Source organism: Molossus molossus, unplaced genomic scaffold (genome assembly GCF_014108415.1).
Source record: "Molossus molossus isolate mMolMol1 unplaced genomic scaffold, mMolMol1.p scaffold_m16_p_17, whole genome shotgun sequence".
NCBI lineage: Eukaryota > Metazoa > Chordata > Mammalia > Chiroptera > Molossidae > Molossus > Molossus molossus.
Window position 1 is genome coordinate 30445366 of NW_023425352.1, and position 22876 is coordinate 30468241.

At 38.6% G+C, this 22876-nt stretch overlaps 1 protein-coding gene across 5 annotated transcripts in view; it reads left to right on the top strand.

Moving 5' to 3' along the window:
* The window catches only part of IDE (insulin degrading enzyme), a 101920-nt gene that overhangs the window by 71168 nt on the left and 7876 nt on the right, over positions 1-22876 (top strand). For 3 of the 5 annotated variants that reach the window (XM_036265045.1, XM_036265048.1, XM_036265047.1), the window contains 11 exons: positions 865-967; positions 3863-3985; positions 6038-6120; positions 8753-8897; positions 11381-11491; positions 11599-11719; positions 15327-15418; positions 16391-16502; positions 19628-19795; positions 21195-21467; positions 22739-22800. In XM_036265045.1, the coding sequence (XP_036120938.1) occupies positions 865-967; positions 3863-3985; positions 6038-6120; positions 8753-8897; positions 11381-11491; positions 11599-11719; positions 15327-15418; positions 16391-16502; positions 19628-19795; positions 21195-21467; positions 22739-22800 (1393 nt within the window). Of the gene's footprint in view, positions 1-864; positions 968-3862; positions 3986-6037; positions 6121-8752; positions 8898-9394; positions 9540-11380; positions 11492-11598; positions 11720-15326; positions 15419-16390; positions 16503-19627; positions 19796-21194; positions 21468-22248; positions 22293-22738; positions 22801-22876 lie in introns of all 5 variants that reach the window. The other 2 variants (XM_036265049.1, XM_036265046.1) reach the window with 2 other exon arrangements.

Genomic DNA, 22876 nt, shown 5'->3' on the forward strand with positions numbered 1-22876 from the left:
GCCAGAAGATGGAGAGGTACTTCTTGGTCTTGTCCTCTTCTCCCCTAGCAGCAGGAAGGCTAATGTACATTTAGTGGGCATATTGGATGCTAGTCTCTGGCAGGAAAAACAAAAAAACCATAGAGCACAAATTTAGCAAGTAATAATAAAAGTGTTTTTGGCTTTTTGGATCTCTGGATGAGCCAGTAGGTTTATTCAGCCATTTTTGTTAACCCCAGACCTAAGCTGTTACTGGAAAGAAGTACTTTGTTTTGCTTTTTTAAGGACTATTTTCTAACTGACCTTGTTTTATTTCTTTTCCTAGTCACTACTCTTTTAAAATTTTAGTCAATAGCATGCCCACAAGAAGCTTTTCTGCAAAAACCTTTTTCCACTAAAAATGATGGGCCATACCCAAAGGATGTAGAGACTATGATCAGCAACCTCTATATATACATTGCCTGTTTCAGCTACACCTTATTGGATTTTCTGGGTCTTAAAGGCTCAACACATTCTTGGACATTATTTACATTTTCTCTTTTTTTGTTTTATCCTCACCCGAGGACATTTTTCCACCTTCCGTGCAGGTAGAGTGGGAGGGAGAGAGAGGAACAGAGAGAGAGAGAGAAACATCGATGTGAAAGGAACACATCGAGTGGCTGCCACCCGCAAAACCGACCAGGGCCGGGGACAAACTGCAACCGAGGTATGCGCCCTTAGCGGGAACCGAACCCAGGTCTCTCAGGACCGCAGGCCGACGTTCTAACCGCTGAACCAAACCGGCCAGGGCCATTATTTACATTTTCATGAGTCAGGTTCTATAAATGTATATATACAACGTGAGTTTATAGGTGTTTTTCTCTTTTTTCCCCCATCTATCTCTAGGGTTGCAATAGTTTCCAAATCTTTTGAAGGAAAAACTGATCGCACAGAACAATGGTATGGAACCCACTACAAACAAGAAGCTATACCAGATGAAGTCATTAAGGTATGGTTAACTCATCTGTGAATAAGTCTGATGTGTGAGGGACACACAAAAACATGAGCTCCCTAGATCACCCATCTCACAGCCCAGGGTATAAAGAGTGATAGTCCAGTGCTGCCTGTCCTATTGTGAGAGGAGTGAACGGGGAGAGGGAGAGCTACATCTTAGGTTTTGCATGAAGGAATGGCACTGTGGCCACCTTCTTATGTGTCTGTCAGACCAGCAGGGCTGTCAGCAGACTTCCAGCCTCATTCAGTAAAAGATCATTGAAGTCTAAAGTACACAGAGAAGCAAAGATAGCATGACAGGCAGGAAGAGATGGGAATAGGGAGCCTGAAAGAGAAATGCAAGGGCTCCAGAGAACTCACAGTCTTGCTGGGAACAGAGGCGGGAGCAGTCTCTGGGATTCATACTGTCTTCACTTGAGGTGCTGTATTTTATGCCTCATGTTACATAATTGCTCTTTTTGTCAACTTAGGGGAATTAGGATTGGTTTTAAAACAGGTATGTTTAGGTAGTATGTTACCCCATTCATCAGTATTCAAGGTTCTGTTTGTGAGTCCTATCTACTTGTCTAGTACTTTTTCTTTTTCAGTTTTTATTGGCTGTGTAGCTTTGGGATTGTGTCCTTTATTCATGGGAAGACACCAGAAAGGTTTACTCTGATTAGATTGTAGTTAAACTCGAGTAATGGACATTTCTTAAATGTACCTGTGTAATGATGATATGGGGAAAAAAAGAAACAGTTTAAGAGAGAAAATCGTTACTGGTACTTTATGGCACAGAAAGAGGTCACTGGAGCCCCATCTTGCTAAACCGTGAGGAAAGTTGATCACCTATGAATTAGTGCCGGGTTTGAACTAATCCTAAAATAAGAATGAACCCCTATTCACTCAATTTTGACCAGGACAATCTGCCCTGCATGGGAATTTAAAAAAACAAATCTGTCCAGGAGCTCAGCAGTAAATTGCTTGCGAAGTATTTACCAGTTTCTATTATTCAGCCACTCTAGAGACTTAAGTTGCTGCTTATAAATAATATGACCAACATCCTTACGATCCCTGTGCCAAAAGACACAAATGCAGGGACCAAAATAGAATTGTAGAAGTTGCCAGGCTGTGCCACATCACCTGGAGACCAAATTATTGAACCCGGAATTATTGGCAGTTGGTTGCTTTTTATTTCCTTTTCAAATAATGAAAAGTCTGATAAATTAGAGTTCAGTAGTCAGTGGCCTGTGATCTGTCTCACTTAGCTTTTGGCACCAGTTCATGGAACAGATCCAGCCTGCAGGTTGTCAGCTCTGTCCCACCACCCAAACTTACATCACAACTTTGTCCTTAACCCAGTGCTTGAATTACTGCTTCCCTTGGAAGTTTGTGTGGTCATCTGGGAGAGGTGTGGGCCTAAAGCAGCACTGAAGTGGAAGAAGCCCTGTTTAGCCTAGTTTTCAGGCCATACATGCAAGTAACTTGGTGTAGCTGAAATGTTTTTTAATATGTTTTTATTGATTTTTTTAGAGCAGTGGTTCTCAACCTTCCTAATGCCGTGACCCTTTAATACAGTTCCTCATGTGTGGTGACCCCTAGTCATAAAATTATTTTTGTTGCTACTTCATAACTCTAATTTTGTTACTGTTATGTCTCAAGCGATCCCTGTAAAACGGTCGTTAGACCCCCAGAGGGGTTGCGACCCACAGGTTGAGACCCACTGTTTTAGAGAGAGAGAGAGAGAGAGAAACATCTATATGAAAGAGAAACATCAATCGGCTACCTCCTGCAAGTCCCCTAATGGGGTTTGAGCCCGCAACCCAGGCATGTGCCCTCACCAGGAATTGAACTGGGACCTCTCAGTCCATGGGACGCCACTCAGTCCACTGAACCACACCGGCCGGACAATATAGCTAAAATTTTAACTTTCATATCAGTGACCTATTACCTCACAGTTGTGGCAAATATCCCTGTACAGATTATTCTTCATTCTTTTGTTGTTGTTGTTAATCCTTACCCAAAGATATTTTTTTCATTGAATTGTAAAGAGCGTGGAAGGGAGGGAGGGGGAGAGAGACAGACAGAGAGAGAAACATCTGTGTGAGAGAGGCACATCGATTGGTTGCCTCCTGCACATGCCCTGACCAGGACCGGAGATCGAACCTGCAACCAGGTACGTGCCCTTGACCAGGAATTGAACCCATGCTCCTTTGCTTCGGTGCTCGGGCCAGCACTGTATCTACTGAGCCACAGCAGCCAGTGCTATTCTTTCTTCTTTGAAAAGCTGAAGCAGCCCTGGCCAGTTTTGCTCAGTGGTTAGAGCGTTGGTCTGAGGTCCAGAGAGACCTGGGTTTGGTTCCCACTAGGGGCACGTACCTTGGTTTCAGTTTGTCCTCAGCCCTGGTTGGGTCGTGTGAGTGGCAACCACTCGATGTGTCCCTTTCATGTCGATGTTTCTCTCTCTCTCTCTCTCTCTCTCTCTCTCTCTCTCTCTCTCTCTCTCTCCCTCCCTCCCTCCCTCCCTCCCTCCCTCCCTTCCTCCCCCTCTCTTTTCTATCTGAACAAAAAATGGAAAAATGTCCTTGGGTAAGGATAAAAAGAAAAAAGAAAAGCTGAAGCAAACATGATCTTCATATGGACCAGTTAGCTTCTCAGTGTTCCTCAATCTCAGATTATTCTTTAACCTTATTTTGGAGATGTGTGAAGAGGAAAGATAGATATATATAAAACCTTGATTAGTATCAGAGACTCCAGCTCAAGTTTCATAGAAGTCATCAGTAGATCTTGGGAGTAGCCTCTTTATTCATGATGAAAAAGAATGCTGTGTGACATTTATGCTCTTAATATTTACCTGGATATTAAGCAAAGTGACTGTTTTAAACTCTTATGTTTTTCATTATTCATCCAGAAATGGCAGAATGCTGACCTGAATGGGAAATTTAAACTTCCAACAAAGAATGAATTTATTCCTACGAATTTTGAGATTTTATCTTTAGAAAAAGAAGCAACACCATACCCTTCTCTTATTAAGGTAACATGTTAGACTCAGTGAATTTATTTTTTATTTTTTCAATTTTTTTATTTTTTATTTTTAAAACAGTTTATTGATTTTTAGAGAGAGAGGAAGGGGAAAGAGAGAGACATTGATATGAGAGCATAACGTTGATTGGCTGCCTCCTGCATGCCCCACACTGGGTGTTGAGCCTGAAACCTGGGCATATGCCCTTCATCAGAATCGAACCAACAACCTTTTGGTACACAGGTGTACAGGAGGACGCCCAACCAACTGAGCTACATGGGCCAGGGCTAGACTCAGTAATTTTAAATTCAGGGGACAGACTTACTACATGGAAGGGACTAGAGAGATGATTTCTTGCATTTGGTACTATGTTGATTTGGGGGGCGCTCACATCCAAGAGGTGACAGAAAAGTTACAGAGATAATAATACAAGACACATGAAAAGGCCAGAAATGTTAAAGCAAACAAACAAAACCACTAAACAACATAGAATCTGGGGAATTATTTTGTTTGCAGGGGGCAAAAAAGGGAAGTCTGGATTGTAACCATAAGTCTGTGGAAAGATAGTGGCTTCTTTTTCATAGTCACTGAAGACCCAGTGAGGAAGAAGATTTGTGTTGCATCGTACAAGTCAGAGAAACGAAAGAATCTCTGAAAACTGGAAGAGCGCATCCTAAAGGAGCTGTTGGATTTCCTGCCTTTGGAAACAGCTATCTTTTTGATGTAGTGGTACATGAAGTTCACAGAGCCAAGTGGGAAGGGTGATTGAACTGTGGGTTTTCTTTTTCTTTTTTGGAATGTTCTTTTCATGTTATTAATTCACACCTGGGGTAAAAGTTATATAGAAAAAGGATCAAATCATTACAGCACATACTCTTTCCTATACATAAAACTTTTTCCATACTCATGAACTTAGACACACATCTTTTTATTTTCTTCAAATGACCTAGTATTCAATAAACTCAGATAAGAATTATTGTTTAGGAATATGAAATTTAATTTATCTGAAGCAATTACATGATTAAGACAACCATTTTTCTTTAAAAGTTGTCTCAATTTTAATGAGTTATAGGTTAGGTTATTGGAAGGCAAAACTTGTTTACTTCTCAAGTTTTAATTGTTTTGTTTAAATAGGCCTCTTCAGAGCAAACTAAGGAGAACATTAAACTATCTCTTATCAGTTTCAAGTGAACATCTAAAGCTATTTGTTTTTAATATAGTATGAGTGAAGTAGAGAGTCAACACAGTGACTTATTTATTTATCCCTGACTGTGTTATCATTGCTGGGTAACAAATTACTCCAAAATTTAGCAGCTTGAAACCACAAATACTTATATTATCTCACACAGTTTCTGGGGGTCAGGAATCTAGAAGTGGTTTAGGTGGGTGGTTCTGGCTCAGGGTCTCTCATAAGGTTATAGTCAAGCTGTGGCTGGGGCTTCAGCCGTCTGAAGACTCAACTAGAGCTGGAGCATTCAACAGAGCAGAAGTTCAGTGGGTTTTGGCAGATTTTAGTTCTTCTCCACATGGGCGTCTCCATAAAGTTGCTTGAGATGGCAGCTGGCTTTCCCCAAACTGAGTGATCAAGTTGGAAGCCACAGTGTCTTTCATAGTCATACCATCACTTCTGTCACATTCTTTTGGTCAGACAGACCAACTTTGGTTCAGTGTGGGAGAGAGAACCACACAAAGGTGTGGATTCCAGTAGGCAGGGATCCTTGTGGCCCATCTTGGAGGCTGGCTGCCATCCACTCCTACGGGCTCCTTCATCTGCCTTGCAGGGTCCAGAAAGGCAGGAAGAGGGCACTTATTGGCTTCTCCACTCTGGCACTGCGTCCTCATTTTGTTAACCCAGGGGAGCTAAAAGGGTGATTTCTCTCTGCTGCTGGCATCACCAGTTCTCTGTTCATGTCCCACTTGCTGACCTCTGAGTGTACTTCAAGGCCTCTCCAGAACAGAACTCTCAAATATTGCTTTTGTCTTCCTTTCTCGAAGGGTGATTTGATTAAATGTTTTTGCCAGATGTGCCCATATTTCCATAACCAATTTTTTTCTCCATCACAGGATACAGCTATGAGCAAATTGTGGTTCAAACAAGACGATAAGTTTTTCTTGCCGAAGGCTTGTCTCAACTTTGAGTTTTTCAGGTATGTAAGATGATTCTAGCTACAAAGCTTCTTATGAAAATCAACAATTACTTTCTAAAAGTTTTCTTTGGTTCCTTAAAGATCTGTGTCTAAAAATAAAAGGAATTAGGGTTATTTAGCCCAGACAAGAAAAGGCTGGTGCCGTTATGACACTTGTAAGAACCAAGGTTGTTAATCCTTCCTTTCCGTTAATTAGTACACCTTTTAACTGAAAATATTTGTGTTAGTGATTATCAGGACCTTCCTAACTGTCAGGATTTTAGAATCTAGGGAGGCTATAGATTCACCCAGAAGTTTCATTAAAGAAAGATGAAATAATCTGGGGTGTCTTTTGTTGTGGTTTTGGTTGTGTATTCCTGGAACTTGCCTGAAGAAGAGGTATTAGTTACTAAATGATCTGGAGTCTCTTCCAGCCCATTAATTGTCTGGAGCCCTCAAATATTGCTTTCTGTATTCATGGCTTGGTTAGAAGCATACTTCAGAAATATTGTGGGTTGGGTTCCAGACCACTGCAATAAAACAAATTGTAATATTTTTGCTGGTGGAGGATCTTGCCTTCACTTTGTAAAAAAGTCAACATCTGTGAAGTGCAATAAAATGAGGGTTGCCTGTGCTTTCCCATTTGGCTTCAGAATACCTTTTGGGAGACCATTTGATATTTTTGCATATTTTAAATTGTGCAGCACAGTTCTTAGTATTAAAAATGTCTACTTCCTACCAGTCCTTTTCTCTGTGTTCTGGTCTGCCTAGAGGGACACACTATTAGGTTTCTTATACACTCATGTAGAAATTTTCAGAAATAGGATTATATTATACACACTTAGTTATAGTTTCTAAAACTCTATAATCCATATTTAAGCATATGGCATCTGATTGCAAAATAATGTTTTTCAAATTGAGAAATGAATCAAAATTTAAGCTTATCAGTTGAATTGTGTTCTCTTTTAAAAGTTTAGGACCCTCTCCAGTTCACCAACACAGCAGCATTTTAGGATACTTCCTGGAATTGAGCTTGGGCCACAGGGCTTTGAAACCCCAGATTTGGCTTTTTCTGGCTTTTCACTTCCACCTAAGAAAGGTGCCTATGGGGTTGAGCCCCTTCATGAACTTTCTTTGCATTTAATGATTTTGCTTCTGTGAGTTGAGCCCTAAGTTTCTGAGCTGCTGTTTGTTTAAAAAAAGGAAGTCTATTGTCATGAATAACACTTTAAAAAATTCGATGACACGGCATTCACTTAGATTTTCCAGATGGAGGATGTTTGTATAGCTGTAGAGCTTTTCCTTTGATTTTAATTCTCTAAGGGGCTAAGCATTTTACCCCTATTTTTGCTTTATTATCAGTTTTTTATAAAATTATTGGCTTTGCTATCAGTGCATTAGTTATACTTACTGTGTTATACAAAGAGTGAAACTTTCAATTTGCTGCCAAGCAAAACAAGCAAAGCAGGCACCTGTCTCAAGTCCTTTGCACTAGCTATTTTCTCAGCCTAGAAAGTTCTTCACCCTACCCAGATATCCCCAGGGCTTGCTCCTTTGCTTCCTTTAGGTCTGGGCCCAGATGTCACCTTATAACCATCTTAGCAGTCTTCCTATCCCACCACCACCATCCGTCACTCCCATTCCCCTCTTCCTGTTTAATTTTCCTCTACAGCACTATTACTGCCTGATGTGTATCATATTTTAATTTATTATTTGTCTCCTCCAACTGGACTATAAACTCTGAGGTCAGGGACTTTGTTTGATTTGTTCCTTCTTTATTCCCAGTAGCTAGAGAAGAGCCTAGCATTGTGGTAAGCATGCAATAAATACTTGTTGAATGAATAGATCTTTTACTCTCATAAAGATAAGCAGTGTCATATAGTCAAATGCATAGGTCATGTGACTTAAATTTGAATCCTAACTCTGCTGCTTATCAGCCCAGGTGACATGAGGAAAATTATGTTTAATTGGGAAATGAAGTTTTAAAATAGGTGATCTTTATGGTCATCCTATTTAGCTCTTGCACTCCTCTATAATTGTTTCTTCTCTTTTGTTGCTCTTTCTCACTTAAATATTTTTCACTTTAGTATTTTTTTTTAGTTCTGGCTGCAGTTATGTGGTGGGAATCATTAATTATTTTACTGACAGTGCTCTAGCTTTATTGGTTTGGGGAAAACTCAGAGAAAAGCGAATATTTACACAGGTCTTAATTTTTCTCTTTTAAGTTCATATAATTGTAGCCCACAAGCTTCTCAATCTCATGGTCCTGTCCACCAAGGTATGACTTGCTTAGAAGGAGAAAAGGGACATGCCAGTGTTGAATCAGATCTTTCAGTCATACCTCCTATTACCCTGAATGCAGGTATGCGTTTTGGCTGGTTCCACTCCTTCTAACTTGTCAGTTCTGTCACACCACCTGGGTAAGCAGTTCCTCTCCCTCTTCTCCACCAGCACATGGCATGTTTCAGACTTTTTTATACATCTTGTGTTTTACCTCATGAGAAGAAGAGACAGACTCAAGAATTCAATTCAAACCATATCTTCAGGAAATTATATGAATCTGTGTGTTCAGTTTCTTGATCCATCTCGAAAGGCCACATACCACACTGGGAAGTAATAAATCAGCTATTTTACTGTCAACATTTTCTTCCAGCCCATTTGTTTATGTGGACCCCTTGCACTGTAACATGGCCTATTTGTACCTTGAGCTCCTCAAAGACTCACTCAACGAGTATGCATATGCAGCAGAGCTAGCAGGCTTGAGCTATGACCTCCAAAATACCATCTATGGGATGTATGTAAGTACCCACGTCTTAGAGCCTTCCACTCATCAACATTTTTTTACATTGATTTGATGGAAGCATTTTTGATTGAGGGTATGAGTTGATTTCTTTTTTAAAATCTTATGGCTAATCATACTTTCTCATCATTTAATTTTTAAGTTAACTCTTATTTTAAGTATTCTGCAATATACCACTCATATTATGCCATTTTTCCTTGATTTCTTTTTTTTATTTTTTTTTAACATCTTTCATCAGATTGTCATATTTTTCTCCTCAAACAAAATTGGACCCTGATTTAGGTTTAGATCTTACCCATTCTGTATCTGAAGTCTTGGTCTTTGACAACAGAGAATGACGTCTTGCTGCCATTGTGAAACATAAGGTTGGCCTGTACTATTTCCCTAGCAATTCAGATCATGAGGCTGCATATCCATACTCTTCGGTCATGTTTCTTCATTATCATGTCACTGCTTGAGGTATCAAAGCATTTCTTTTGTTTTTCTTTTTGTTAGTCGCTACATTTATGCTGATCCTCTCCATTGCAACATGACATACCTGTTTATCAGGTTATTGAAGGATGATTTAAAAGAGTATACATATGCAGCACGCCTGTCAGGTTTGAGCTATGGCATTGCATCAGGAATGAATGCAATACTTGTAAGTAAAATGAAAACCAAAGAAAAGGCACCACACCATTTAAGCATTATGTTGAGCTTGGAAAAACTATTAACTTCTGCATTTTTAAACAAGAAGATTGATGGTTTTTTCCTTGCACCTTTTTAATGATTGAAGAACTCAGATTAGTATTAGCTACACTAATGAATGATTTAGTAGAGTTTAGTGCATCTTATGAACATGTATGTGTGCTACATTTACTTGCATGTTCCTCTGCTTGAAAAGCTTAACATATATTAATCCTGAAAGCATGTTGTTCTTTTTATGTATTTGAGTATATTAACATCTGTAAGTGAAAGATGTCCATAGTTATTGTTGTGGTGCTTGAATTTTATTTATATAGAAACTTCCTTTATTTCTGCTGAAAGTCGGAGAAAATTCCTGTGTTCAGATACTTGTGACATTTTCATTTAATTTTTTTGTAGCATGAATCATTAACTACTTTTAAGTGTGTTTAAAAATAAGCATTATTATATGCACTCAAAGAAATAACTGGATCCTTTTTCTTGACACTGTTTGTGATGTTTCCAAACTTATATCTCATTTCCAAATTAACATTCCTTTATGACACACATTCATCTTCACTTTTCTTGAAATTATATGTTTTAGTAACAACTAAAATGAGAGCATTTGCTGTGTACTTCTCCTTATAAATTCTTATACAAAAGGTTTTATTTAGGGTTTTAAATTTTTACTTATTTTGCAGTGACTTTTTTTCATACAAGTAAATTTTTCAGTAGGTTTTGTTTAATGGTATAAGAATGTATACAACTTAACTATTCTCAGAGTCCAGAGAATTTTGAAGTTCAGAGATCAAAATAAACTCCAAATAGAAAAGTAATAATCCATTGTTTATTTTTCACTATTGAGTTTTAGTAGTATATTACCATAAATATAAATAATTTGTTACTTGTGACAAGCTGGGCTTTTAGCTAATTGTCAATCTAGTCCCCACAGTAGGTGATATGCTTTCCATGGCTGAGAACCTTCACTTCTGCTGAGGTTCTTGCCTATCACTTTTCATAAGGCAGAGGTGTTCATAGGTATTCTAGTTACATTGTATCCTCTACTGCAGTGGGTGCCACCAATAGGAAATATGATAATAGGCATCCCCCACATTTCAAAATGTTATGCTTTCAGAGACCATTAAAATAAATTGCCTTAAGGCAAAATCTAGTGTATCCTCACTACACATCTGTTTTTCCTTTAGCTTTGGCACCTCAGCAGAACTCATCCAACAAGCAAGTGGTGGGACATCTGGATCCTTACTGGATGACACTGAATGAGAAAAGTGGCAGAATGCCACATAATAAAAAATTGGGACTGCCAGATTTCTCCAAATGTGTTTTTAAAAATATTTAAATATAACAATTTGGGGGCATATCCAATAGTTTGTAGATGACACTCCCCTATGATTTTTTTTTTTTTGCTTCTTACCACACCTATAAAAACCTCTTAAGCCTGCCATTCCTTAGACATTTTAAAAATTAAACTTAAAATACATTCTATAATTAATTTTGACTTTATGAGGACTTGAAGTTTGATAATGTAGTATGTGCTGCCACAGTTGGGCATCAGGTGAGTTTTCCTACTGTTGATTTTGTTTAGGAAAAGCAAAATTATGCTTTTTGGTATTAGTAAATATCAATGGTTAATATTATCTTCCTAAGTGTTAAACTATATTTATGATAAGTTAAATTAATTGGATTTCTTGTTTCACTTTTTATAACACTTGGTTTTGGGATTTTCTGAATGTTTAAAAATCAAGCTTAAGGTATTTTATGATATTTTTAGATTTTTAACACTCTGAACTCTTTCTGTAGCTCTCGGTGAAAGGTTACAATGACAAGCAGCCAATTTTGCTAAAGAAGATTATTGAGAAAATGGCTACCTTTGAGATTGATGAAAAAAGATTTGAAATTATCAAAGAGGCAGTAAGTATTCTGAACTTATTTTTATAATTTATTGTCCTTTCATAAGATAGCATGAAGTGATTTTAAAGGATTTATAAAATGAGTGAACCCATGTCTTCATTCACTAGTATATGCGATCTCTCAACAATTTCCGAGCTGAACAGCCTCACCAGCACGCCATGTACTACCTCCGCCTGCTGATGACTGAGGTGGCCTGGACTAAAAATGAATTAAAAGAAGCCCTGGATGGTGAGACTATTTTTCTACTTGGCCTAATACTTTCTTCATTTTTTTTCTAAAATCACTTTATTTTATCCTGACATCTAGTGTTTATATTTTCTACTAACTTGTAGTTTCCTTAAAGCCAGATTGCATACTTTTTTTTTCTTTTTTGTTTTATCTTCACCCGAGGACATTTTTCCATTTTTGTTCAGATAGAGTGGGAGGAAGGGGAGGGGGGACATCAACATGAGAGGGGCACATCGATTGTTTGCCTCCCACATGACCCTGACCAGGGCCAGGGACAAACCACAACCAAGGTACATGCCCTTGGTCAAAATCAAACCCACGACTCATTGGTCCACAGGCCAGCGCTCTAACTGCTGAGCCAAATCGGCCAGGGCTGCATACTTTTTAATAAAAACGGTGACATTTGAAAGAGTATATGGTATTCAGGCAGTTTACCCACATTTGCTGTTTTCAACCTGGACCTACAGCAGTTGGCACTGTTCATAAATTTCTGCAGATGGCGAGATGTTTTGACCAAAGCACTTACCTTGTTAACGTTGTTTTTAGAAAAAGAAAAGGTTTGAAAGTCTTATCCCGAAGAAAGTGCTCAGACATCTGTAGATCTGTCTTTTGCTTCTTTATTTCTAAAAATTTAAATCTAACATTTATAGGTTTTGCTTGAGAATCAAAAATTCCTTGAGGGCAGTGATTATGCCTTCCTTATATCCTCTTTATTTAGTATCTAGTATAATGGTATGTCCTCTGTGTATGTCTAATGAATGCCTAGTGAATGGAATGAAATTGCTTTTAGCTGTCCTTCATTGAAACAAATGTAGCCTGATATCACCCTTTATTATTGTTTTAGCCTTTTCATTTCTTGACATTACATTACCAATTAATCTTTCTTCCTACATGTTTAGCAATAAGGAAAAAGAATGCTGCTGAATTTTTAATGATATTTTATGTTAAGTCCTTACTTATACTTGCCATGTAACACTATGCTTTTGATGTTTTCAGTGGCAAATCAGGAGCAAAAAATATTGAAAAATTTTTATTTTATTGTAGCCTCAGGCATTGGGTAGGTGTATAGATTATAAAATTCATTAGCTAGAAAAGATACACACACACACACACACACACACACACACATATTTATAAATTGTAACAGATGCATTTTATAAATATGTTTTTTATTAAAGGAGAAACATCTGTAACAAAAATAAATAAATTGATAAAATTCTCACATCAAAATTATAAAGGACATTTTTTTATTAAAAAGATATGTTTTTATTGATTTTTCTAGAGAGAGAACAATCAATTGACTGCCTCCTGCATGCCCCCAACTGGGGATCAAGCCCACAACCCAGGCATGTGCCCTGATCAGGAATCGAATCGGGACCTCTCAGTCCATGGGATGATGTTCAGTCTGCTGAGCCACACCGGCTAGGCTGGAACAGATACATTTTTAATCTAGATAGTTTAATCTTTGCAAAATGGTTATAAGACACATTTGGTTAATAGCAAGAGTTTTCCCTTTTTTAAAAAACAACTACATACTTGATTTTAAGTACATTTTTCAAGAAACTGAACCTGCATTCAGCATAATCAAAAAATGGAAATTTTTGGCTTTTCCCCCTCTTTTTTAAATTTCTGGGTTGGATATTATGTGACTCTTAAGCAGAATAAGCTCTAAAGTATCTCATAGGCATGAGCAACCTTCCTAAAATGTATTTTATATAGAGAGAATCAGCACTTTTTTAGTTGAAATTCTTCATTCTAATAAATAGTCATTCTGTTTTGTTATATATATATTTATACAATAATCCAGTAATGCCAACGTGGCTTAATCTGGGGACAGCTCTTTGTGGGAGGCTGGCTCCCTCATGACTCTAGGTCAGTCAGCTGTCCAGGTGCTGGGGTAGCAAGAACCTCAGAGTTCAATGTGGTCCAACGGCATTTACTGCCTGCCTGCTGTGCACCAGACCCTAGACTCCAGTTGTGTGAGATTTTTAAAAAGATTATTTAGTAGGGGTTTCTGTGATCGGGGACCCTCCAGTCTAGTGGCAAAGTGTGAATGTGAACAGATCTCCAGTAGTGACAAAGAGAGGAAGTCTGCAGAGAGTGCTGAGGGTTATTGAGGCCCCGAGGCAGGACAGTGAAGAACAAGCATGCACTTTGGAATTAGATCAGGGATCAGATGACTGCTCTGCAACTTGATGATTTTGGTTAAGAAACTTATGTTTTCTAAACTTTAGTTTTCTCACCTTTAAAGTAGGGATAATAGCACTGCCCTGGCCAGTTTGGCTCAGCAGTTAGAGTATCGGCCTGCGGACCAGAGAGTCCCGGGTTTGGTTTCTGCTGAGGGCACGTGCCTCAGTTGCTGTTTGTCCCCAGCCCCGGTTAGGGTGGTGTGTGTGGCAACCACTTGATGTGTCTCTCTCACATTGATGTTTCTCTCTCACATTGATGTTTCTCTCTCTCTCTTCCCCTCTTCTCTCCTGCTCTATCTAAAGATAGATGCAAAAATGTCCTCTGGTGAGGATAATAAAAATATTAATAAATAAATAAAATAAAATAGGGATAATAGCACACACTTTACATTTTATAACATCTGTAAAATGCCAGCCAACAGTAAGCACTGTTAATTTCTTTTCTGTGTCTCTCTTTAAATTTCAGTCACTAATTTTAGCATCTGTTGTAGTTATTTTTTGTGTGGTCCTAATGGAGGAAGGACGACTCTTCCTTATTGAAGAACTCCTTATTGAAGAACTTAAATCAATACATGTGAAAGGAAAATGGGGAGTAGAAAACTCACTGTTAGGATGCCATAGTAATAATTGATACAGGCAGTATACACCAATGGGTGCTAAAGTTAGTGGGTAAAAGTTAAGGAAAAACAGGATATTTGTGTGGTTTCAAAGTATTTCACCCCCAAAAAATATTTATTAATCACAATGGAAAAAGTAAGCATTGATGCGCAGGTGGCGTTTCCTAATTGCTTGTAGAGCATACATGAGTTACTCAGTTATAATCAAAAGAATAAAATAGCGCACTTAAAATAAAGACATCTGGCAGAACCACCCCAACCAAGTGATCAATGTTAACATTGCTAGTACTGCAACACAGCAACCCCACGCACCCCTGATGTGATGCACCAAGAAAGGCATGTTACCTCTGTGCTGTTCTTCCTAGTAAAACATAAGCTCAGTTTAATCATGAGAAAACAGAAGACAAACCCAAATAACTAAACAGTACACTGTAGAATTCTTAAGGTCATCAAAAATGAGGAAAGACCAAGGAACTGTCACAGATGGGAGGAAATTAAGGACACATGACCACTAAGTACATGAAGGGATTGTGGGTTAAAGCCTAGAACAGAAAGAGACATTAGTGGAGAAACTGAAATCCAAATAAAGTCTGTATTTTAGTTCATAGTATTGTACTAGTGTTGATTTCTTAGTTTTGATCATTGTACTGTGGTTATGAAAAATGTTAGCATTAGGAAAAACTGGGTGAAGGGCGTACAGGACCTATACTATTTTTGAACTCTGATTTCTTCTGTAAGCCTTGAGTTGACTCACAGATTTTTTTTAAAACCTAAGTAGAGCTATTTCTTACTCCCTTACAGATGTCACCCTTCCTCGCCTTAAGGCCTTCATACCTCAGCTTCTGTCACGGCTGCACATTGAAGCCCTTCTCCATGGAAACATAACAAAGCAGGTGAGTGTTGGGGTTTTAGCATGTTCTATGAATCAGTACAAAAGATTTTTTTACCCTTGTCTGTCTAAAACTGTTAACCACCACAGTGTGATTATAAGCACATCAGTGTTCACTCAACCTTCTCTCTTCTGTGGAGGAAGGAAGGACGAGGCATAGGGGGAGCAGAATGATTGTGGTTGACTGTGGACCTACTGTCATGACTGATGTTTCTGCTCTTGCCTGCCTGTGCCATCACAGAGGAAAGTGGGAAAAACTATCCCTGCTCTGCATAGGACAGCAGGACTGTGTAGTGGATAAGAGCACATGATATGGAATTAGACAGGCCGGATTTGAGTCCTAGCTGTGCCACATACTAGATATGTAATCTTCTGAAAAGGTCTTAGCCTCTCTGTGCTCAGTTTTCCTATTTATAAAATTAGAATTATTAGAATTAAATTAAATAGTAAAGGCCAAGTGTTTAGCATATGGATAGCACTGTGGAATTCCCATGGCAGTCTGTCTCAAGAGCCTGTACTACCATTCCGTTATACTGTCTCCAAAACAGTATGTCCGGTGGCAGAGACAGAATTCTTAGCAAGGTCGGTTTTATTAAAAATAAAGCCTTGTGCTCCCTTCCTTTGCTTTGCTGTAACCCCAGCTATTGTTCAGTTGGGACCGATTTTGCATCACCAGTACCTCTCTAGCTTTAGCAGTGCCTTTTTCCCAGCATCAAGATGGTCTGGGTCTCTATTTCTCCTCACTACTACCATATTGACTATATTGCAAATTGACAAATACAATTTCTGTCCATTTGAATAGGATCAATTGTATTTAACTAAGATTTTAAAATCCATTTTTATAATAAAGTAGGCGGATTTATTTCACAGGCGTGTTTTCATATTGCTTAGGCCATCATTCAGTGTACTGTTTTTATTTTCACAGACAAGATACATTAGTGTTCTTGTAATGTACTGTGACCTGTCTTTTCTACAGGCTGCATTAGGGATTATGCAGATGGTTGAGGACACTCTTATTGAACATGCTCATACAAAACCTCTCCTTCCAAGTCAGCTGGTTCGGTATAGAGAAGTTCAGCTCCCCGACAGTAAGTTGAAATGTTGTAACTTTAGTAATGGACAACTTTGACATAATATTGTGGGTGATTACAGGTAAATTGAATTCACTTGGATGATAATGTATTCTTTTATGGTAAAGAACTACTCTATCCTCTGCTGTTTATAGAGGTATGGTTAAAGATGGATAATTCTGCCAAGAAATTCTCAGTTGGTAGGCCAAAGAGTTGAAATTGGAGGTAGGCCATTATTTTGAAGAGAATGATACTGGAATTGACTGGTAATTGAGGGTAAAGGAGTTAGGAAGTAAAAGTATCACAAACTAAGAAAAAAATGTTGATTATGAATCATGAAAAAAATTTATTTATAAAAAATAAAAATTAGAGTCCTGGACGGTTTGGCTCAGCCATTAGAGCGTCGGCCTACGGTCCAGAGAGACCCGGGTTCGGTTCCCACTAGGGGCACGTACCTCAGTTGCAGTTTGTCCCTAGTCCTGGTTGGGTCATGCAGGTGGCAACCACTCGATGTGTTCCTTTCACATCGATGTTTCTCTCTCTCTCCCCCTCTCTCCCACTCTATCTGAACAAAAAATGGAAAAATGTCCTCAGGTGACGATTAAAAAAAAAAGAAAACTAGAATTATAATATCTAATTGGAAGCCCATAGGTGTCTTTGAGAGAAATCGTTTTAGGAAAGCAGGTGTAGATAACATGTATTTATTACATGGATATTTTATAAGGAATTTTAACATAATTAATAATTACTATATTAGAGTTTACAGTGTTGGATTACTTTTGCATTAATAATGGTTTCTGTTGATATAAAAACTCATTAAGCGTTATTTTCAATATTGTTCAAAATTGTCTAATGGGAAGTTTATTAGACCAGAGGTGAGAAGCATTGATTTTTTTTTTTTTAGAGCTGGGTCATCTGTTGGGAGCCCAACTCTTTTTTTATTTTTTCCCCTTACCCAAGGATATTTTTCCATTTATCTTCAGATAGAGTGGGAGGGAGAGAGAGAGAAACATTGATGTGAGAGAGACATCAACTGGTTGCCTCCCACATGGACCCACCAGGGCCTGGGACCAAACTACAACCGAGGTACGTGCCCTTGACTGGAGTCAAATCTGCAACTCTTTGGTCCACAGGCTGTTGCTCTAACCACTGAGCAAAACCGGCCAGGGCCAGTATATTCTTTTTTCCCCAGCTATTTTATCCTCCTGAAATACTGCTCTCTCCCACCTGCAACCCTTATATTCCTCATAGACCTATGTCCCTATTTTTCCTATTCATCCTTATTCATCCTTCCAAACCCTATTTACCTTTCCAAACCCATGTGATAAGCCCTTCATTCTCTAAACATTTTTTAAAACTCCCAGCTAGAAGTAATCACTTCTTCTTCTGACCTCTCACACAGGGTTTTCTGAACCTTTCCTTATTTAAGCTGCTCATTACTTCTTCTCTTGCATTGGGATTGAAGTGCATCTTCATGTCCCTTGTTAGCTTTTACATTTCTTGAGACCAAGGTCTGTGCCTGGCAGCTCGAACATAGTATTACCTTAGGATGTCATTGTTGAGTGTGCAAGGATACCTTGAGCACAGCTCTCCTGTTCGGCATAACCAGTTGTCACAGACCTGGTAAGGATTCATTTCAGACTAATGCTAGTTTGTTCCTCGGTCACTGCAAAGTGAGGCAGTCTAGGAACAAAATTTCAAAGTGAAATCTATCTCTTACATCTCTTTTTTCTATACTTTCCGCCTTCTCTCTGCCCTCCTAGAACCCTATTTCTTTTGTCTCTCAAATGCCGTGGAAGATTTCCCCATGTTCAAAAATAACTCAGCTCACATCTCACATCTTAAAATGTAGGTGTTAGGAAACATTTCTAATTTAGCCAGCTAATCAGTTACAAATGTCTTAAATAGTTCATCACTTAACTCTCCATGGGACAATATTTATAGTTTAAAAAGAAAACTTTCAAGCATTGTCAAGAAGGAGGCCTTTGGGGATGAGTATGAAAAGGATGGAAGTGTGTGTGTGGTTGGGGGAGTGGACTTAGATCCTGTGTTCTCCTCCTATCAGAGAATGTAATGCTGCCCGTATACGATCAGAAAGTTTCACTGTTAGTCCAACTTGGACCTGGTCAGAAAAGTGAAATATAATTTCAGGCTTCTCTGCCTCCCTTCACTGTTGATGTCTAAATGAGCTTCTGTAAGAGCGAGCAAGCATATCATTACTACTGTGTCTGAGAAGTTTTAAATTTGTGAGTCATAAAATACTAAGTCCTAAGCACTATATATTTACTTCTTCAAATTTATTGCTCATGAAATAAAGTTATCAGATCACAAAGCATGATCATCTATTCATAACTTTGATGAAACAGTTGATCAACGTATCCGAGTTTTAGTCCTAGCTGTCCACCATTGGACTTTGTGTCCTTGAAAAATTTGCCCCATTTCTCAGGATCTTGTTTCCTCCTTTCTAAGGTGAGATGTTAGGCTAAGTTACCTCTAGACATTGTACTCATTTGTGTAAATCTGTACAATGCCCTTTAGTGTGGGTGTGAATAAACAATACTGGGAATAGAAAGTTAAATAGAAATACAAGATAATAAAGGCACAACTAATAATTAAAATTTTGTGTATAGTTATTAAAACAGGTGTTTTTCTGTTGAGGTTCTTACATATATTAGCTAGTTCTAGTCTAGTACATACACTACATTGCACATTTTATTAACTATGAGTCTTACTTAGCATTAATACTTAGTTATAAAATGAGTCTTTTATAAATGAATCTTTGCCCTTTAAATTCCGTGTGTGTTTATTGAGGTCCCACCAAATACAAATCACTAATAGAATTCCCTGGGGTAAGTTGAGTTTCACATTCTAATAAATTAATTACAGTTTGGAGTTGCGAAAAGCACTAATCAAATTGAACAACTTTCAAAGCCAAACAAAGTGTTAAATAAAGGCACAACTAATAATAAAGGCACAACTAATAATTAAAATTTTGTGTATAGTTATTAAAACAGGTGTTTTTCTGTTGAGGTTCTTACATATATTAGCTAGTTCTAGTCTAGTACATACACTACATTGCACATTTTATTAAATCTTAAATTTAAGTGTTTGAATGTGTTGCTCTCTTTTTTTAAACCTTCTAGAAGGATGGTTTGTTTATCAGCAGAGGAATGAAGTTCACAATAACTGTGGCATTGAGATCTACTACCAAACAGACATGCAGAGCACCTCGGAGAATATGTTTCTGGAGCTCTTCTGTCAGATCATCTCTGAGCCCTGCTTCAACACCCTGCGCACCAAGGAGCAGCTGGGTGAGAGGGGAGGGGCGTGGCAGGTTGCCATGGACCTTGAAAAGCAACCAGTGTCCTCAGAGGAAATTCTCCACATGCACGGTTCCTTAGCATGTTGCTTCAGGCATACTCTCTTCAGAAAGATTTGTGAAAACCTGTTTATGTGGAACTTACTTCTAAAAGATAAGCAGTTAATATCATATGGACATTAAAGCAATTCTTAAGGAAATGGTACTGTGTTTACATTACACACCTCTCAGTAAAGAGGTTGTTTTGGGTAGAGGGGAGAGGATACTAAGGGCAGGCTGGATGAATGGAAAGGCAGGAAGCAGGCCATTCAGAGAAGCTTAGATTCACTAAACTTCGGGTTCCTTGAGGGTGCAGACGTTTTCTCTCATTCATCTTGGGGCATATAGAAGATCTTGGGGCATTACTCAGTAAGACTTTGTTGAGGAAATGTTTCAGGCAGCATCTTAGGCACTATTAAAAGTCTTAGAGATCCTAGTAGGTTTGATTAATGAGGGGGGGGGGAAGAAAGAAAGAAACCCCAGTAATGACTGGGAAGAACCAGTGAAAAAGGATTTGGATGAGTCTTTCCAAGTACTAATCTTTTTTTAAACAACCACAGTGCTAGATGCTGGACCATGAACATAGTGGTTATGGCTGGTCCTTCCCTTCAAGGAGCTCACAATCTAATCAGGAAGGCAGACATGTAAAGGAATAATTATAATTATAGTACAGTGTGGTTTAAACTCTAAAAGCTGTACTGAAGAGAGTTTCTTTCTCTGAAGCAGGACCCAGAGACACCACAGCTGTCAGAGGTGTGGTCCAGGGCAGAGCAGCTGAAGGAGACAGGTCACGAGCTTGGTTTAGAAAAGATGTTGATGAGCGGTTGTGCATGAGCTCACAAGATGTCAGTGGAAATATGACCTTCAGTTACTCGATCTCTAGAGATTTACAGTCTGCATAGAGTCGGTCCAGGAATGGACTGTCCAATAGGAAATGCAATAGTAGAGGCAAGTTCACATAAGGAACTTGGATGTGAAAGGAAACAGTGCTAGGACTATGGTTAAGGGATGAAAATGAGGCCAGCATTTCATAGGGATGGGAATAACTTTAATGTAAACTGAAGGGTATTAACTAGCAGATAATTAGGAGTTATGGGATATTGAGTTTGAATGATGATTAGGGTTTTGTTTTTTTAAGAAGTTATCTCCAACTTTATGACTAGTCTTTAGAGAGCTCTTCTGCTCTGTCTTTAGAACATAAAGGTATCCTAATTGCTCATATTTCTTCAGAGATTAACAGTATAAAACCCTAAAGTAGATTTTACTTGCTCTAACAGCATAGTTTTAGAAAGATTAAAAGTGACCCGAGTCTCAAATGCCAAGGTCCAGACTGGCTGGTGTTTCTGTTGCAGGTTACATAGTCTTCAGTGGTCCGCGTCGAGCCAATGGCATACAGGGCCTGCGCTTCATCATCCAGTCAGAAAAGCCTCCTCACTACCTGGAAAGCAGGGTGGAAGCTTTCTTAATCACCATGGAAAAGTCCATAGAGGACATGACAGAAGAGGCCTTCCAAAAACACATTCAAGCATTAGCGATTCGTCGACTAGACAAACCAAAGAAACTGTCTGCAGAGTGTGCTAAATACTGGGGGGAAATCATCTCCCAGCAATACAATTTTGACAGAGGTAAGGCAAAATTAGGCCTTGGCATTCATGGCATGTAAGTGTAACATTTAAGGTCATTGAGGTAATTCTACAAAATATAGTCGTCCTCGCCACTCCACACTTCGACTTTCGCGGCTTCACTCTATTGCAGTTTTTTCAAATATACTCATTAAAAAGTTGATCGAGAGTCAAAATGATACAGCTCACGCTCGGTTGTCTGAGTCAATTATACACCCCTGTATTACAATTAAAATTACTGCACATATGGACTGTAGGCCTATGTATTCAAGCACCCCAGGAATCCTTCAACGCCAGGTGCAACCGCTGGAGTCTGGAACGGATTAACCACGATAAATGAGGGACGACTGTAGTGTTTATTTTGTAGATAATGGTCTAGTACTGATTTGGGAGGGATGTGCAGCACAGCACTTTTAAAGAACTTATTTAACATAACTATTTCCTACTGGGAACTTTATTTTTTTTTTCCTTCTCTGAAGCTAGAGCTGGATCTACCTGTGTCTCGTATTAATGCACTAATAATAAATCATTTCACTTTTTGTGTTCAATCACTATGCCCCTGAGGCTCTGAGCATGGATATGTAGGTATCTATATCCTATAACACTGAAAAGAAAATGAAAAAATTGCAGATTCAACTCTCTTGACGCAGTGCTGCCTTGAAGGCATCGGGGTTCAAACATTTGCCTTTAGGGAGCTCCAAAAATGTGTCAGTGCTTTTAGATTTGGGAAAGCTATGCTCCCCAGAGCCTCCTGCTTATCAGTTTTCTTTCACCTTTCTCCTAGAGCCGAGATTACCAGTGTGGTGCACTAAGCTACACCGAAATCAGGAGAGTTGGGTTGTATTTTCATTCTGACACCAATAAGCTGAAGATCTTGGCTGACTCACCTTTTTGGGGCCTCTGTTTTCTTACCTGTAATATTTGTAGCAGTTGCATTCACTGTTAATATAGTGTCGACCACTTACTGAGCATTTGCCATGTGTCCTAGCTATGTGTGTTGGTGTTATTTATCATTTTTCTTAGTTTTCACTGCAGCCCCATTAAATAGTTATTATCCCCAATTTCTGGATGAGGAAACTGAGGCTCAGAAAAGTGGAAGTGACCAGCCCAAGACCCAACAGCTCAAATGTAGAAAGCCAGAATATCCTCTTAACTTTTTACTTGAAATGTATTCCCTTAGGAGTGTTGAAGTGAAGTATATTGTCATGTAGTGTAGTATTCTGGGCTACTTAACAATGGATTATTAGTAAATTACTGTATGATTCCTTTTTCAGATAATACAGAAGTTGCATATTTAAAGACACTTTCCAAGGAAGATATCATAAAATTTTACAAGGTAAATTCAGTTCGTATTTTTAGATTTTTGACTGATAAGGAAATATTGTATGTCCCGTTTCATGTGCTTGTTACTG